General features: G+C 36.1%; 1 protein-coding gene across 1 annotated transcript; it reads right to left on the bottom strand.

Moving 5' to 3' along the window:
* Positions 1–9,491: 9,491 nt before the first annotated feature.
* Positions 9,492–17,217, bottom strand: MGAT4C (MGAT4 family member C). The gene is made up of 3 exons (XM_057374761.1): positions 17,070–17,217; positions 12,545–12,692; positions 9,492–10,807 (listed from the first exon to the last, which is right to left on the bottom strand). The coding sequence occupies exons 1-3, from the start codon at positions 17,208–17,210 to the stop codon at positions 9,651–9,653; spliced, it is 1,446 nt and encodes a 481-aa protein (XP_057230744.1). The 5' UTR covers positions 17,211–17,217; the 3' UTR covers positions 9,492–9,650.
* Between the last annotated feature and the right edge of the window lie 1,337 nt (positions 17,218–18,554).

Below are 18,554 nucleotides of genomic sequence, written 5' to 3'. Positions count from 1 at the left end.
AGCTTTGTTCTGAGGTGCCATATRGGAAAAAATATTTGTTTTCCAAAGAAAGGGATTAAAAATGAACAATTATCCTGAAGGCTGTAAACATTTTTCCTAATTGTTTCTTTGCGTCCCTTGCATTTTTGTCTGAAAATTGCAGTGAGCTGAAGCAAACAGTAAGAGGAGAAATAATTCCTCTTTTTTACATTTTATGTCATTAAAGACTGAAACCTGAAAACTGGGTCTGCTAATGCAAGTGCAATGAAGGCACRGAATTTTACAAGAGTGGGACAAGCAGGAGAAATTCCCATAAGAGTTCTAGTATATGTGCCCCACATTTATTAAATTATTAATTTTATCCTTTGGAATAAAGACTTTTGGAAGAAAGGTGCTTTTCTGTAGCTCATACTGAGATAAGGAAAGAGGGAAGAGGCCCTCTGTCCCAAGTTCCTGAGATTCAAAAGTTCAAATTCTTGGGAAATGTGCTGTAGCACTCCCTTTTGTGAAAGAGAAGGAACATTAAGCTTTCTTGCTCCAAGTTAAACTGAAGATTCTTTTCCCCTTAAAAGACTTTTGGGGTTATTTTAGTTTCTTGGTCTATTTAATTATTTGATTAAATTGAAGAAGAGAAAATAAAGAAGGAAAGAAAGCAARCCAAACCCTAGGCAGATCTTTTGCTTTTTCCGTAGTATTGAAAGTTCTTATTCACAGCAGGGCAATTCAGATGAGCATCTGGCCCACAATCTATGCTGGCACAGACAAAGGTTTGTTTTCTTTTTTAAGAACTAGGAATTTTTCCAAGATATCCTGACTACTGGGAGCAAAATGCCTGACCAAAGTATGCCCACCAGATGGTAGATGTTTCCATGTGGGTAAATACTAAAAAAGTTCTGAATCTATTCAAACAGGGAAATAAAAATGGGAAAGATTTGCTGTTGTTTTTCAGTTTTAGTTGCCTCTGCACTTATAAACATGTGAGGGGAAAAAAACCCCAAAACTACAAAACAAAGTTAATTTGAGTGGAAGAAAAGATAAATGTCTAGCAATTTTTACTGGATATGATTTATCAATGACCGCTTTCAGAAACTTTGGAGTTGAAAGCTCTCTTTTTATTGCTTTTTCTTTTATTTCMTTAACATTGTTATTACTTTGCTATTCAAAATAACTTGCTGCTTTAAAATGTGTTAGCTCCACTAAAAGTGTCAAGAAAAATAGTTTTTATAGGGAAGGAAATATGAAAAAAAACACCATTGGAGACAAAATCTGTTTTAAGGGCCATCTAAAGGTTTCCTGCAATCAGCTCCTTGCCACCATTCTGGCCTGCTGGGCAGGAGCAGAGGGCAGCAAGGGGCACTGTCTCTGGCGCGGGTCCTCATCCTCTCAGAAGTGTTAAAATACTGGTAGAAGTACATTTAGCAAAGGCAATGCATTGAGCAATGGCTTTGCTGACCTCTTCCTCTGGCTRCCCTGGTGGGTCTGTAACTTTAAGCAAAGTGAGGAAGAGGGAATAGCACAAGAGCTGGCTGCTGGAAAGGTTTAAACCACTGTGGCTGTGGGCTGGCACCATGCTAGTGGCAGGCCTGCTGTGCTATAATGCATGGCCAAGCAGTCCTCCAGCTGATGCAGCATGCCACRTTTGGCTCCAGTACCCAATCTCTGCAGGGGCAGACACCTCTCCTACTTAAACATCTGCAAAAATGTTTGTTGGGCTAGTAATTTATCCCAGATTTGAAACTACATAGACAGCTAGAGGGTGCATTGTCACCGCACGGTGTAGCTCAACCAGAAAGCAAGCTGGCTTACATGACAACAGTTTTATAGCTGCAGTGGAGGAGAGAGGAAGTGCAAAATTAATAGAAAAGGTCCAACAACTGGAGCTGTGGTGAGCTTCAGATCACATATCACATGAAGTAGAAGAAATGTCACAGTCAAAAGTCAGGGGAGCTTTCCATGTACTGAGCTTTAAATAGCTAAGACAGCTTCTAACTCTACGTCATGCTTCCATCTCCACCAGAATCTATTGCTTACAGTGCCTTTATATATATTTGTGTTTTCACTGCATGAGCATGTGCCTGCAGTGAGCCAGTGAGTAGCAAAGTCTGGATATGAAGAAGRCGATGACAGAAATAGGTGACACAGAAATGCAACCAATTCTTTTTTCCTTTCACTCCTCAGRAAATCTGTGCCTATGAAGATAAATAAATAAAAACTAATATTAGCCAAAAATTATCAAAACTGTTAGAAACATTTACCAGAATTGTACAATATTTTTCCTTTAGGACAGCAAGAGAGATGTTCAATTTTTAATAAGCATAAAAAGGCAAATATTGATTAACTAAATGCATCCAAACCTTTTGGGGATCTGACCATGAAACACAACTGAAGAAATGTGATGCCATTAAGTGATGCTGGAAGAAAAAATGAAAGTTTGGGAAAGGCTATTTTCCCAATAATATGGTCTTTGATGGGCATTTTTTTCCCACAGAGTCCTGAAACAAAGATATTCTATATCCCCTTAGAACAGATAAATGTTTAAATATGATTTTATACTTTATACTTTTATGAAATATGTTATTAGGAAAACAGTTGATTTCAATTTCATACCAGCTTACACATATGACTCYTATTCCCTTGATCTAGAATATTTATGTTAAAGTTATTGAAATGAAGAATGTATTTCTTCAATGTAAWACAGAAAAAATGAGCTGTATAGAACAAAACAAGAAAAATGTTATCAATAGTTTGTGGGCAAGTTAAATATATTGATTATAATCAATATTCAATAAAAGTAAAGTCTGTTTACAAAACAATTTGTCAAGTTATATAACCCAAGAAATTATATTCTATGGAATTGGTTTAGTATCAGAAAAAAACGAGTGATCAGTTGWACAAAAGTTAATGTCCAAATTATTTCTGGACATTAGGGTCAAAAAGCCAGAAAGCTTAAAGTTTTTGCTACTGAAGACAGCTACAGATGTGGGGGTTTGCAAAATTTTTATTAATGCACTTATGCATGCACATGCTACTCATACCTAAAAAAAACCTTACCTGACTTTTTCGTTGTTTTTATGTGAGGAACAGTTAACACAAATATGCTTGGGTGAACTTATTTTCTACTTTGAGTGAACATATTGCATGCCACACTTTGAATGCTTAAAAAAATAAACRTGGACCTTTGAAAAATTTGTTGGCAGTGTTGTCATTTACTCCCCAAATGTTAAGAATTTCTGCATAAACTAAAACTACCCTTTTCCAAAAAAAAAACTAAACCAAGTATGAGTGTGCAGATGGGAGTGAGTTGAAATACTGGGAAGGAAGACCTCATGCCAATTTTAATGTGCAATTTTGAGGCAGAGAGAAGAGAAAACATAGGAAAGAAATTGCATCTTTGAAAGGTAGCAGACAGCCACTAGAGAGAAGACGTGTTTGGGATTTTTTTTTCCTTCCTTGAAAGTTGCTATTTGTCTCTGTGGAAGAGAAATTTTGTAAATGCAGAGCCGGACTGCTGCCAGGAACCATTTGGAGGAGTGATTAACAAAACCTGTCTGCTTTACAGGGTTTTCACAAGGGTAAAATGGTATGCATGTAATTTTGGTACAATCAGGTAGTGCACTCTTAGACTTACATGGCAAAAAAATGAAAAAAAAATAGTGCTTCTCTCTTAAAAGGGTGTCTCGTTAGAGYATATTCATTGTCTTCTCAGCAGATGTTGCATTTAAATGTAGCGAGCAATGGCCAAATGCAGGAAGTAATTCTGATAAATAAATGACAGTTTCCTGAATGGAGGTGAAAACGGTTAGGCAGAATTCACCCAAGATGACGTTCATTATTCAGTATTAAAATTAAAGAGAGAAGMAGGGAATGTCTGTGTGTGCTGGTGAAAGTGTAATATGAAAATAGAATAGATTCTAAAGTTGCAAATGAGCTGAAATATTCTAGGTGGCACCAGCACACAGCAAGGGATTTTCAGTCRCAGCAAAGGCCGGTGCAAGGGTTTAACTTAAACATTTAGATCTCTGCTCCTAGTGGTGCAAAGCATACCAAAGAAAAAAAAACACAGAATACTTTAAATTGTTGCTCCAGACTTCAAAAATAAAACCAGACTGGCAAAAAATAAAACAATTTACTAATGGGTAAATAGCAAGAAAGAAGGAGGGCAGCTATTTAACTRTCAGAACAGAGGAAATGAATATCAGCTTTTGATGCTCAGCTGTACTTGTTAAATGTGAAACTCTTACATAAGCCAAGCAAAGGACTTGCAAAGGGTTTAATTAGCAATGTAATCCTGCTTAAAGTACTTTCAAGTTCTACATGGAATTTTAAGAACCTTTTAGAACTATCAGAGCAAAGTGGAWTTTTATTTGAGAACTGGTAGTATGACAGCGGAAAAACGTTTAGAAATGTGGCTGAAAAATAGTCTAGTATCTACCCAGATGCCAATTCGATTTCATGCCAACTTAACAACAAACTGCTATTATGGAAATGCTGTTGAAATTAATCTTTCTCTGTACTTTATTTCATYGTTAAACTAACATGTAATAAATAATTCTTTAGATCAAGGTATAGATTCATATTCCTTTTTTTAAAGCTCAATAARTTATTCTCATTACAAGATAGTATTTATGAGGAAGATATTGAACGTCCCTTCAGGAAAGAACTGATAGGTGCTGCTGATAGGAAATTATCTGTACAAGTTACTGTGGATTGTATGGTTTTATCAAGATTCATATTTATTATATGCAATTATACAAAAATAGATCTCCTATATCTCTGTCTAGGAGATGAACATGCAGGACTCTTGCATGGCCTCCCATGGCACTCCCACAGCCTACCATGACACAGAATGTATTTGCTGTGACAAAACTAGCAAAAGAGACAAGATACTGGAAAATGCCATCTGAAGATAACAAAGTAGATCTATTTTGAGAATATCTTCATTTCAGTTTTCCAGGATGTCTAAAATGAAAATGAAGAGCTGAAGCGGAAAAGATAAATACTTTTATATATGTATATATATAATTGTATATATATATATAAAAATTATTTTATATAAATATTTATATATATATAATAGATATAATTATTTTGCAAAATCACCCTTTAAGTTTTCTATGATATGTAGGTTGATACAGCTTTGATTAAAGGAAGTAGAAATTTTATAAATTTTATCTCCAAAAACTAAGGACTGAAAAACAATGATTAAACTCTTTGCTTTGCTTTATCTAAAAAGCTGATGGAGGGGTAGAGATATTCCAGTTAATTTGTCTTTGTATATAGCATATCACATGAAAATATGTTTTCATTACAATACTTCTGTATTTCCCCCTTGATTTTACAAACATTATACTTTATCATTTGAGGATATGACACTGCTAGACCTCATGACACATGATCTGCATTATTACTCATAATTTGATACTGATTGAAATGTAGCCTAACAGAACTGTAAATTTAACCAGAGAGCAGTAAAGTACTTTCATTTCCTTCAGATTCTCAGAAACGCTTCACAATGAAACTGTCATCATCTGCAGTTCATGAGACATTGACTATGGGTTTGGTTACTTTAATAAATTTCCAGAATGAAATCTTCTCTAAGGTGTCATAGTTCTCTCTTTATTTAACTTTTAATAATTCAATAATGAACAAGTTCCCAATGTCCTTTTATAAAACTGAAAACATTAGTGTCTAACATAAGAGAACACTGAGCAGAGAGTAAAACAAAGCACCGTGTTAAAAGACTGATCTAAAAATATCACATTTGTATGGAACCATAGTGAATTAACCTTATCATAGTAGTTACCTTAAATATTCTAAAACTGGTTTTCCTGAAAATTGTCATGTCCTGGTTTTTTTGTTCTGCGGTAAAGTAAGGGCTCATTTCTTCTTTTAATTTGCAGTGAATTGTATTTCCAAGAATTCCCTAGGTCATACAATGAGGAATTCCAAACAATGCTAATAGGAACAATATATCAATGTTAAGTTAAGAACAGATCCATCACTGTACAGACGACAGTGCAATATTTTCATTATTTTTGGAAATTATGGGCCTGTCAGTCTCACTCACCAGTGCCTGATTATTTTACAATGGTTGTTCTGGGAGGTATTGGAAAACATCTGAAAGATGACTCAGTCATCGGTCACAGCCAGTACATGAGGTCTTTGTGAGAGGGAAGTCCAGCTTGTGAAACCTGATTTTCTTTTATGAGGAGGTAACCCACCTAGCTGATCCAGGGAACCCAGTTGATGTAACCTTTTTTTTGATTTCAGTACTGTCTGTCACAGGGTCCTTCTGGATGAAATGTCCAGCATGCAGCTGGTTATCATGTGATACAACTGCCTCATAGGTCAGGCACAAAGAGTTTCAGTGAACAGTGACATCAGACTGGGGTTGTGTCACTAGTGGGGTTCCACAGAGCTCCATCCTTGGCCCTGTGCTCTTCAATATCTTCATAAATGCCTTGAACACAGGACTGGAAGGGATACTAAGTTAATATCTCTTTGAAATCTGTCTGAAAACCAGTTGTGATTGATTTTATGGGAATGACTCGGATAAAATATGTGTTCAGTGAAGGAGAAGCTGGATACCCTACAGTCAGTGCTCAAAACATCAGCTTCATTAGCTTTCACAACTGCATTCTAGCCTCTTCTGGAATAAATGTATTGTTAATTATTTCTTCCAAAACAGCTCAGACTCAGTAAGAATGGTGCATGCCTCTCATTCTTAGCACTTACCCATATCCACAGCCAAGGAAAGCTTTCTCTGAGGGAATTGGTGGGTTTGATCTCCTAAAATTAGTAACAACCAGATGAGAGATCTCACTGCTAAGCCATTATGCCAATGACGAGATTTATTACTAGTATTATTTTGAAAAGGAAAGTAGCTTTGTTTGGCTTGTAATTAAAAAATACCATTTAAATTACTTAGGCTTATGTTGAGAGAATTTAATTTGTACTAGCCTTTCACATTCTCTATGGTTTTGCTTACAAGGGTGTTTGAAATCTTGGAATTGAGTGTATTTTCCCTTCTAATTTAGAAGATTTCTTCAGGCATACTGCATTTCTGAACAAAAGTAAAGGTTCCTGGTTAACCTATCCTGTTTTGTTTTGGCGCTAATAGTTAAGGGTCAAGGAAAGTTAATGAATTACAAGTTAGTGATCAACTAACTTGATCACTAACTGAATACAGAGGAGATCTACAAAGATGATCAGAGAGCTGGAGCACCTTTCCCATGAGGGAAAGCTCRAACAGTTCTGCTCAGCTGCAGAAAATAAGCTCTCCATGGAGAGCTTATAGCACCTTCCAGTACTAAAGGGAGCATGAAAAATAGCTGGAGAGGGACTTTTTACAAGGGCATGTAGTGACAGGACAAGGGACAGTGATTTGAAGCTGAAGTAGAGGAGTTTTAGAATAGGTGTTGAAAAGAAATTCTTTACTGTGATGACAATGTTGCACTGGCACAGGCTGCCCAGARGAGTTGTGGATGCCCCATCCCTGGAGGTGTTCACTAATAGATTGGGTTCTGTGCAACATGGTCTCGTGGAAGATGTCCCTGTTGATAGCAGGGGGACTGGAACTAGAAGATCTTTAAGATCCTTTCAAACCCAAACCATTCTGTGATTCTATTCAAGAAAAAATAGAAGAATGACAGCTTATTTAAAAAAAAAAAGGGGATTGAATAATAACAAATTACCAATTATTTTAGAAACATGGAATATCAATATTAAAAAGCAAGTCCTTCGTAACTGTTTACAATAATTTAAGATTAGCATTGTATTTTTTTTAAGTTTTTTTTTAATACTTTTATTTTCCTTTTCAAGCTGAGCATGCATGACACTTTTAATTTATTTTACTGAAGATAGGTATATGAAAAACAGAGATTTATGTGTATATTAAAGAACAAAGAATAAAGACTTTCTTTGAGAAAATTATTTTTTTCCTGAATTATGTAGAAGTATATATCAGAAGATTTATTTGACAGTGTACCATACCTGTGTATAGCGTGACTTGCCAAACGTGGACCTGAATTTATCCAGATTTATGAAGCAGGAAAAGAAATTGCAATGATGTTTTGTGTAGATTTTTTAAATAATTTCTACTTCTGAAATAGCCTTGCTAGGTTTGTATGTACTCATCCAAATTTTGTCAGCAAAATTTGAATCTTGAAATTCAATTTTTGTGTTACAGGTTTAATTAAAATCCATAAAAGCAATCACATGATAACCATAGTATTCATGAGATTGAAAATACCATGTTCATCTCTGTCACACTTGCTACTCATTTCTTTCTTAGTGTGTCTACTGAGACAATCTAGGGAGTTTCTTAGAGGAAAAAACTCCACAGATTCTGTTAATCTAAATGTATATGCATAGTATAAATCATATGCTATGCAGCCTCCCTGTGTGATGCATAGAAGCCCAGAGCCAACACTGAAATCATATGGACTGGAGGAACTTCTCTGCTTCTTGTCTAAAGCCAGGCAAAATATACTTAYACAAAATAACCAGAGGCAGTGGGAAGATGTCTACAATCAGAATAAAAAAACTTAAAAAAACTCCAAAGCCAAACCACCCCCAAAAAAGTAATTCAGATTAATTTCTCATTGAATAAGGATTCTTCATTTTGTGTCTCATCTATTCATTACAGATCACTCAGGACAAACTGGAGATTACATTCACCCCTGACTGATTAACCCAGTACACTTTGCATTTGTATCACATGAACTGGACACACAGATATGGAAGGCATGACAGCCCTTGGAAAGCAAACTGTAGTAATCAGCTATGTGCAGATTTCTCAGGGGGAGTTCTCCATATCATGAAGGAACAGAAGATGTTGAAGGTGAGGTCTGTTAAATGCTTGTCTAAGAGAACAGACCTGCCTGTGARGTACCTGGGTTTGATAGTGCCATGGGTATTCAAGCAGAAGGCTTGCATAGTGTGAGGCGTTTTGAACAAGAGAGTAAAATTGGTCCCTTAAGTAATACAGAATCCAAGTAGTGCTTATTTCAATGAAAGGATCCAGTATAAAGAACAAAGAATATTTGTAGAGACAGAATAACAGATGCAATTATCTATTTTTTACATAATTGTCATGTCAGATTTATAATTTTATACATTCCCTTTTGACAAGAAGTCGCAATGACTAGCCACATTATTTTCTTACAGTGCTGGAAGTAAACTGCCAGTTTCAGGACAGATTTCCTTGTCACAACTGCCTGTAAAAGAAACACATTACCAACTACATTACGAACGCATACTACCATAAGATTTTAAATTTTTATGTGCATAAAGGGCAATCCAATTTCTTTTTACAACATACTGGTTATAGATTTAAACCTTTTGGCAATTATAAGATGGTTTTTTTTTTTGTTCTGGGTAGTCCACARGATCTCTCTTACAGAGAAATAATAATAAAAAAGGGTTTAAAGATGTCAAGAGAGGTTTGAGAACTTTTTTGTTTCCTATAAAATTCAAAATTTTTAACAAATAAATGTTTATATATTGCCTGACCAAACTGGTAAAAAATAAATTTCTTTACTTGTTTTGTGATTTCCCCAGATTTTCTGTATCTCTAGTGAAGAGCTGGAAGTGTCTGTTTCTCTGGGGAATGGCATCAGTTGTGACCCAGTTGATTGTATGCATTCTGTACCTTCTCAGGTGGCCTTGCTTTATTGATTTGGTGTTTGAGAAGTCCAGATGCTAATGCTCCTAATGATCAGCCATTCTTTTTGGCTTTTAGTAACAAGTATTCTCATGCAGTTAATATCAAACAGAACTTTGTGCTCTACATCCATTATTTCAAAATTCCCATTTTTGAACTCCCCTAGTCTCAAGTAAGTGGTACATTGTCTCCCTTTTTTACTGCCTACAATCTTTTCACCTACTTCCAGGGCCCCGTGATGTAAAATGTCATTTTGCCGATCTTCAGTTCCAGTGACAACTTTAATTTTACTGATTTTAATGGGCTTTTCAAATACAATCCCATAGAAGTCTCCGGTAGAAGGAGCTTTTCCCCAGAAGTACTCATCAATGCTGCTGTAAGCCTTGCTTGCCTCATAGTTTTCAAATACATTCATATTGGTGTGCAAGTTTGCAGGCGGGTTGTCAGGGATATCAAATGATTCCTCTTCAAAATCATCATCCTTTAACTTATTTTCAGCTCCTTTGTAAGACGAGTAGTATCCCATGTGCTGGAACAGAGATGGCTTGAAACGTATCACTTCCTTTTGGGCTAACAGCCCACGAAAGTGGATGAGCAGCCAATCGCAAGGCATTTCTTGGTAAAACATCAACAGAAAATGGGCGAGGCGTGGTAGGTCGTGAGAATGGTAAAGTTTTCCTATGTACCCCAGCTTGGAGAATTCCAAAGTCACCCAGTAGGATCCTTCTCGTGAGGTAATTACTTTCTTAACAGCAGTCAAAAAATTCTTTGAACAGCGAACGTCGTCTTCTAGCATCACATAATAGTCAGAAAGATTAGCACAAAAGTTTAGAAGGAAAGCGTAATCTACATTTTGTTTYGATCGAAACTTCACGCGGTCCTCCGGGTCATTGTAATTTCTCTTAAGGCCATCCAGTACAGGATAGTAATCCTCAGGGACATGAATAACTATTAACCGGCCTGCAATTATATGATGTGCAAATTTCTGTGAAATATCCTGGACCATCCCTTCACACCAGGCCGAGTCAAAATCTGCCAGCTGTACTACCACTGCAATTTCTTTGAGTTCCTCATAGCTTGACTGCTCAAATATGGATTTGATGGTCTCAAGCAAGTAGTTTCCCTTTTTCCGTTTTACAGAGGATAGTCCAATTGTAAGATATCCTGTACAAAAAGCAATTGAAACAAAAACTGAATATCTGATATTGCAAACTATTTAATCAAAAAGATGRTGTGGTTTTTTTCACATATCACTCCAGAGTTATGCTTATATTATAGAAACCTTGTGGCTGACGAAGACTGAGAAATTTGGTTTGCAAACATATCAAATTGCATGCAATAAAGAACTTTTACTGACTTTCCATAAAGAAATATGATATTGCAATCAAATGGACCAAAGGAGACTATAGTTTTAAACATTTGCTGGTTTACTGCGAGGGGCAGCATGTTGTGGACAAACGCCAAAGCAATGTGTGTACATAAACGCCTCATAGACGAAGCCACATGGACAATGATAAGGCTGTAAAATCTGCTAAAAGAAAGGGGATTATGAGGGGATTATTCACAACATATTTTTAGAGCAAGGAACTACCAAATGCAGCACTTTTTTCATTTTAAGCCTTCTAGCAGTCTAGTTGCATCTACGCACAACTTCACAGTTTTATGAATTTTGTGTGGATCTTTTTTTCTCAGAGTTCATTTTTAAGTAAATTAGTCTAATTTTTCCTTGCTTATAGTTTTTCTAACMGTCTTTCAGGACTTCTTGAACATTTTACAGGGAACACCCTCTTGTGAGATGCAACTTAGATATTATTTTAAAGTAGAAGAGAACTTCTCTCCTTGCTTGTACAAATAGTTTTTAATGATGTTACATTATTTTTAAACAGAGATGTATCTTATAAGGAGACAATTTTCATGTCTGCTGTTTTGTAGTCACTGCCATTGCATTTTTACCAGCATTCCAAATCAGGAGTTTTCTTCAGATATTTGCAAATGTATGTCTATTTTTCTAACTTCTGATATAAAAAATGTTAAGACTYTGTAATTGACAGGGTGTATTTAAGTTGAACCTACCTCAATTTTTTTACAATGTAGTAGTTTGTAAAAGATTGTTCTGATAGTGATTCATGGTTTCCCTCGAGGCTTCAGTCTGCTTAAAATGCAGTTGTACAGTGAAGTACAACACCCAGAAGTCATTTACACTGCCTATAGAGCCCCAAATTTTTCAAATCTAATTTGAACAAACTTTATAGCTTTCTACAACTCGCATATTATTTTATTTTACCTTCTGGGCTTGGACATYGGAGTCTTGTCTATGTGAAATGATTGATTTAGATCCCAAAGGACACCATCTAAAGTCTAGATATGGACATAATTCACTTTTAGAGGAAAGCCTTGAACCATGTCTGAAATAAGAATAACTAAATGCAGATGGCTGTGAGAAGAATCCTCCTTTACTGTCCTGATAGTAGCCCAATCCAGATCTCTTGTTAGCACAGCTAAWGGAGCAAGGAGGTCCATTTGCAACTGCTTGGCTGGCAGAGCAGTGGACCTGAAGGATGTATCCATCTGCTGCCAAGCATACTAAAGATGGGATTTTCAGGTTATACAGAGATTGACAGCGTGGTCTCAGGGTGGTTGCAGAACACCACCAGAATGTGCCTTGGTGCTCAYACCTAAATCATCTTCTTCTTTCCTGGAAAGACATCCACAGAAGTATGCTCACACAGACCACCCAGGGGCTGCCTGCAGGGTATCTGTGATAGCTGTCCCTCTAACCCTCTTGAGATTGTCACTGCTTAACTCAGTCCCTCCTGCCCAGAAGTACCACAGGTACTATATGGATTTCAACCCCTTTTCAAAATTACCTCATTTCATAACATTGAAATTGCAGTTACTTACTTTTCCTTGGCAAAGGTGTGCCAGCTAGGTAACGATAGGAAATGTTTATTGATCCTGAGAAATTAGACAAGTCTTTAAAATTGGGAGCATAACGCTCTGGGTTGAGTTGGTGCGTGGCTGTTTCTCTGATTAATTGCTTGTCCCCTTCCTATTAGTTGAAAAACAAAAAGAACAGAAAAGGGAGAGAGACAAACACATTTGGTGAATGCCAGCTAGAGAGGAAACATGGACAGGCAGGTTTCCAAGAATAACATTTTTCAATGTCAGCTTTCGTGAAAAGCATGTAGGTGTCACCTCATTAAAAAAAACCAAAACAGCAAAAACAAACAAAAACCCTGCAAACCAAGAAAGATTACTGAATATCATACATTTTTGGCTACAGAAAATTACTGTAAACATCCAGATAGCAGTAACAGGAAAAGAAAAAAAAAAATTGCACAAAAACTCTGGAAAGATAGCAAACATTAAATTATTAGAAAAAAAATATTGTGGTATTCAAAAGAGGGATAACAAAACAGTCAGCAACAGATGTAGAAACAGGAGATTTTTAAAAAAATGTTTTCAGTGATTAAAAAAGTCATTAAAACTGCTGCAAATGAAACAAAAATCTAGATCCTGGCATCTGGCTCATTTTGTCATTTTTCTGTGTAGCTTCAACTCAGGCTTGTGATAAGAAGATATGCATGTGATCATGAAGACAGCACAAGTTTCTCTGAATCTGGTGAACACTTTGATGGCATAGTCAAAAGGTACATTTTTCATCATGCCTCTTCTACCTGCCTCCTTCTTCAGACTTTTTCTTCCAAGAGACTTCCCTAGCCACAGTAAAGGCAGAGGGAAGGAAAGGAAAGAGTTGCTTCATCAGTAGTGCCYGAACCGTAAGATCACTTGGGCCTAAGGGAAAATCTGTTCCTTAGCCCTTAAAAAAAAAAGGTAAAATATCTAACAGGTCATGAGGCTGAATTTGAAAGTAGAAATGCTCATTTARTTTACCTAGTTTTATTTTAGTCTGATGACAGGCACATTTCTTCTAATTTATTCAGTATGTTAATGCACTGAAACTTCCTGATCTGTCATTAAATGGAAGTATTGTGCAGTGATAGTACTGCTGTTAACAAGAGCTACCACAGAAAAAGCAAACAGCACTCATATTAATGGCATAAATATTAAAAATGTTTCAAAGGTATATTATATAGCACAAAGAAGTATTTCTGTAAACTGATCTTACATTCATTTAAAGTTCATTGTTTTTCTTGCATGSAAGTAGTAAATAATCCATTCTGAGCTTAGTAAAGATCTTTGGCAGACATCCAGAGGCATCTACCTGCGCTGTTATGCTCTCTTGATCTGCAGTGTCTCTTGAGTAATTTCTCTCTAGTGCTTCTGTGCCACTTTGCATTTGCTCATAAATTATGAGAGGAAGTTTGATCAGGTTTGAGATTAAAATGTAACTCAATGATCTAGGAAGAAAATACACCAAAACTTCAGGAGATTTTCCATGAAAAATAACAGATGGAAAAGAATAAGGGCTGGTCAGAAAACTTATTTTTGCAAAATGCTTTCTTTAATATCAAAACATTGTGTTACGTTTCAGAACGGAGAGTGAAACTTTCTTGTTTCATARGGTTTTGGAATGGAAACTTATTCTGCTGATGTTTTGCCACATAAAATGTTTAGAAATAGACAATGTCAGGAGAAAATGTTTTGATTTTAACAAGCAAAACACTTAAACTGACCACAAAAATTTTCCCTTTTCTTTTTCCTCTTTAATAAATGCCGTTGGCAGTTAACATTTCTTTTTAATAGTCACCATTCCATTTCTTTGTTGAATGATGGGCAAAACTGATATCTGGATTTTTTCAGGCGATTAAAATCTGTTTCTTCTATCTCTGACTACCACATAGATATCTACGAAGCTGAGGAACTTGATTAACTTGGTTAATCCTTGGCCCTTGGTTTTCTTCTCTAGATTTTTCTATTATGGTTTTGGCTTTCATCTGTTAACTAACCGCTGACTTACATTCTAGTAAATTGGTATGTGGGAGGCATTTGGGGGCTATAGGATGAAGTGGCAGAGTTCTCCACAATTTGTGAAGATACTCTGCTCTGCTAAGGGTGCTGTGTCAACTATGAAAGCGCAATTCTTTTCATAGTGCCCAAAACAGTGATCAGCATTCACAGCAGAGTGCAGAACACATGCTTCACTTTCCGCTCACTTACAACACTGACTAGGTGTAAACCCCGCTTGCGTATATGGTGATGCCTGGTTTAAATTAGCTTAGTATGGCTTCAAAAGACTTGATCAATTGTAACTCATACGCTGCAGATGAAGCAACTTAAACTGATTTTCAAACACATTTGCATCAGCACTGCATGGCTGCATACCTTCTACACAATACACTTAATCTATTTTGCCCCATGGGCCCTAACTTTCCATTTCTGCAGAAAATACCCTGCAGAAAASAGTGAAGGGATTCTCCGCACATGTGGGACTCTTTCAGCAAGACCAGAAGGGYTCTCTTCCCCCTTCTAATGAGTTGCCAAAATGAATCTCATTTTAATATTCCAACATTTTGAAAAAGACCACATCTTACATCTGATGCCAGTGACACCAGCCCCACATCCCCTTGCCCAGCCTTGTGCTTGAGAAAGGAAAGGGGAACTCCAGGTCAGTTCTTTCTACCACTTGCCTTTAGGAGATAGTCCAGCAGGAGACTGGCTGCAATTCAGAGAGCTTTTGGGGCGCTGAGGACTTTCAGATTCTCATTCCCTGAGGGAAACTGGTTAGCCTGCTGTCCTCAAAAGCTTTCTCCATGTATATCTCTGCTCACCACAAACACTGAAATTGCTCATCTTTTACCTCAGCAGAGACAACACAGCAGACATGGTGTGTTTGGAGCTGTCAGACAGGGTCAGGAAAGTTGAAAATAAAACTAAATAAATAAGCTAAAAAGTCAACAGCCTAACACACTTGAAAAACACTTGATGGACCATAAAGGCATCCAGAGATCTGGAAGTGCTCTCAGGAGACTTGGCAAGAGACTTGGCTGAGAGCTACATGAATTCAAACACGCCAGAACTGTGATGAGAGAAGCAATGAAAGAGAGTGAATTTATAAAAAAAAAAAGGGGGGAAAAAGACCAAATTAAGAATAAAACATGGAGCCATCTGGGGAGCTGGCAAATAGGACAGGAAAAGATTTTAAAAACAAGCCAAGAGGAACACCATTAGCAGTGATAATAAAAGCACTTTCAGAAACATCTGGGAGAGTTTGAAGCAATTAGTGAACAGAAAAGAAACATTAAGGAAAATAACACTCGGAAAAAAATATGATAAGCCAGGCCAAATTTAATCATAAGCAAGAAAGGTATCTTTTCAATGGATTAAAAAAGTAATAGCATAATAGTAATACTGTAAATATTTATAGTACTATTTTATAATTACAATACTTTAAATTAAAATAATTAGGAATGTATATATGGTTCTGATAAATAATGTAACCATTTTACTACTTGTGTATTCCACTTTTTGTCATTCTATTATGTTTCTTTTCAGATGCAAATGAGGTCAGACTTCACCTTTCAGAGTATTGGAAAGCCTATACTGTCCAAGCTCTGTTCAAGATAAAGATAGATCTAATCATATCACAATATAAGGAATTCAGTTTAGTCATCTTACTATTGGCAAGATCCAGTTTTTAAGCCATAATGTTCTTCTACTGGGCCCAGTCCAATGTCCAAAGATCTGGAAATTCAATGCATGAATCAAGTCTCTGGAGCTTACTTGGCATTCAGCACTGAAACAGCCTAGGTAACATATAAACTGTAGAGTTATGTTATGTTTTTGGTAGCTTAGTTGTTGAAATTCCTAACATAAATATTTCCACAATTATTTTCAAAACCATAAACTTACATTAGATTTAATTTTTGTCTAATTGTTAATGCTGTAGCACTGAACCGGTCAGACTCAAACCTGAGTTATAAAAAGTAAGAAAAAACACAAAATAAATCCACTAAAAATGGATTTTTTTTTATGCAAGGAGCTTAAAGTAGGTGGAATTGGTGTAATTTTTCTTTTATAATTTTTTTAATAGCTTTTAATGCAGTGTTAGAGGTGAGATTTGCAGTGTGTACTGAAAAAGGAGCTCCCAGGTCACAAAAATTGTTCAGATGTAGTTTATCTCCAACATTAAAATTAAGGGGAATCCAGAAGTATGGAAAAGACAAGAGTATATTTTGACTCAAAGGACACCTGATGGAGATATCTTTGTTTTGCTACATTCATTGTCTCCCACATGTGCAATAAAGAGTGACATACTTCTGTGAAAAAGACTGTTAGGGTCTTACTGACACACKTTCTCTGTAATATATATTTTGAAGATGGTTTCATCATAAACAACACATTTGGACGATACTTCACGGTAAATGCTACACGAAAATGGGAAATTGAAGGAATTATGAAATTTACTGTTTTACTGGGAATGTAGCCTGTTTTGTTGCTACAAGATCACTTCTTACCAACTTACCAAAACATAACCATCTTCAATGTACAAGTTCATAAACAGCAAGCAAACTACAAGGATTCCTAAGAAAGACACTGCTGATCGTTTCCGCAAGCATCTCATTTTATCAAAATGTTTCAAGTTGTGTCTTGTGAGGAACTGCATACCGTAGTGTCACCTAGCAAAGAAAACCACAGTATTACAAGAACGGTAAGCATGATAACAACTGTCTGGTACGCATGATAACAACTCAGCTTACCTTCAGATGTAACAAACCCCTTCAAATACACATAATTACACTGTCAAGTGGAATTAATTTCATTTAACCATTGTCACTTTCAGGTTTAATATACAATCTTAACTATAAATTAAACTTCTTTTTTAATTTTTTTTCTGTGACAGTAAAAACCAGTATACCCACTCTCATACYGTTTTAGAATGCTATTCTGATGTCACAGTGACAGAAGTGTATCAACAGTTTGCTTTCCCATGTTTAACTGTCAGATCCCAACTTGGTGGCTAGAGATGATGCTGTGCATTTTTTCTCTTGTATCTGTGTCTCCTTCCAAAGGCAGGTCAGGCCAACAGGCAAGGATGAAGTTACTGTATAAGTCAGTGTTATTGCCAATAGAAGAATTCTTATACCAGAATTTCTATGCACAAATAAGGTATCTTCCTTGAAGTGAAAGTGCAGTGGCAAGACTGTGCAATGTCCTTTAGCCTTAGGCCTCTATACCAGGATGGGAAAATTCTCAGTGGAAGTATCATTTCCATCTTCAGAAGAAAGGTGAGTGTCCACCTTGGACCAGATGCATCTAAGYGGAGCATTGGGAAATCCTCACTGGCCCAATTATGTAAATCAAATAAGGTATAGAGATCATGAAGCCATTCAGTACTTCTGTTCAAGATCAAGAAAGAGGGCTCCCTGATCATAGCACAATTTTGCATATTCATTTTAATAATTTTAATCTTTAAAACAAGATGAATGCTGTTCTTGCCCACCAAATCATAAGCACTAATCTGTGTAGGACTACATGTGTTTGAACAAAATTTGGACACAAACTAAAGATCTCATTGCCTAGACTCTGAGGGATTATTAGCAAAACAGTAGATTGAAAGACTATTATTTGTTTTACTCATATTTTCACTTTTCCATAGCAATTCATGATTTTCAATTGAATTTAATATATTGAAGTTATATAATTTAAAGCTAGCCTTTGTGAAGTAGTAAAAAGAAGTACACATGCCATGGTGAAACCCTGCACTTATATACCTTCATTTTTGAAAGTGTTGAACATCTACACTGATACAAAATAGGCCAAATTAGGAGTTCCATAAACTATTTCTCATGTCATATAGAAAATTTTCTGTCCTAATAACCAAAAACCTACCAAGCCCAGAATTCAATATATATTTGTTTTGCCAAACTGAATAAATACATTTAAAAGCATAAAATATTAATCCATTAGACTCTAGAGAATCAGGAGATAAATACATCAAATATTAGWA

Source organism: Malurus melanocephalus, unplaced genomic scaffold (assembly GCF_030028575.1).
Source record: "Malurus melanocephalus ecotype Western Australia unplaced genomic scaffold, MMel_1.1 scaffold_232, whole genome shotgun sequence".
Classification (NCBI taxonomy): domain Eukaryota; kingdom Metazoa; phylum Chordata; class Aves; order Passeriformes; family Maluridae; genus Malurus; species Malurus melanocephalus.
Note: the sequence above shows the minus strand (reverse complement) of the source record. Positions and strands in the feature narration are given on the sequence as shown.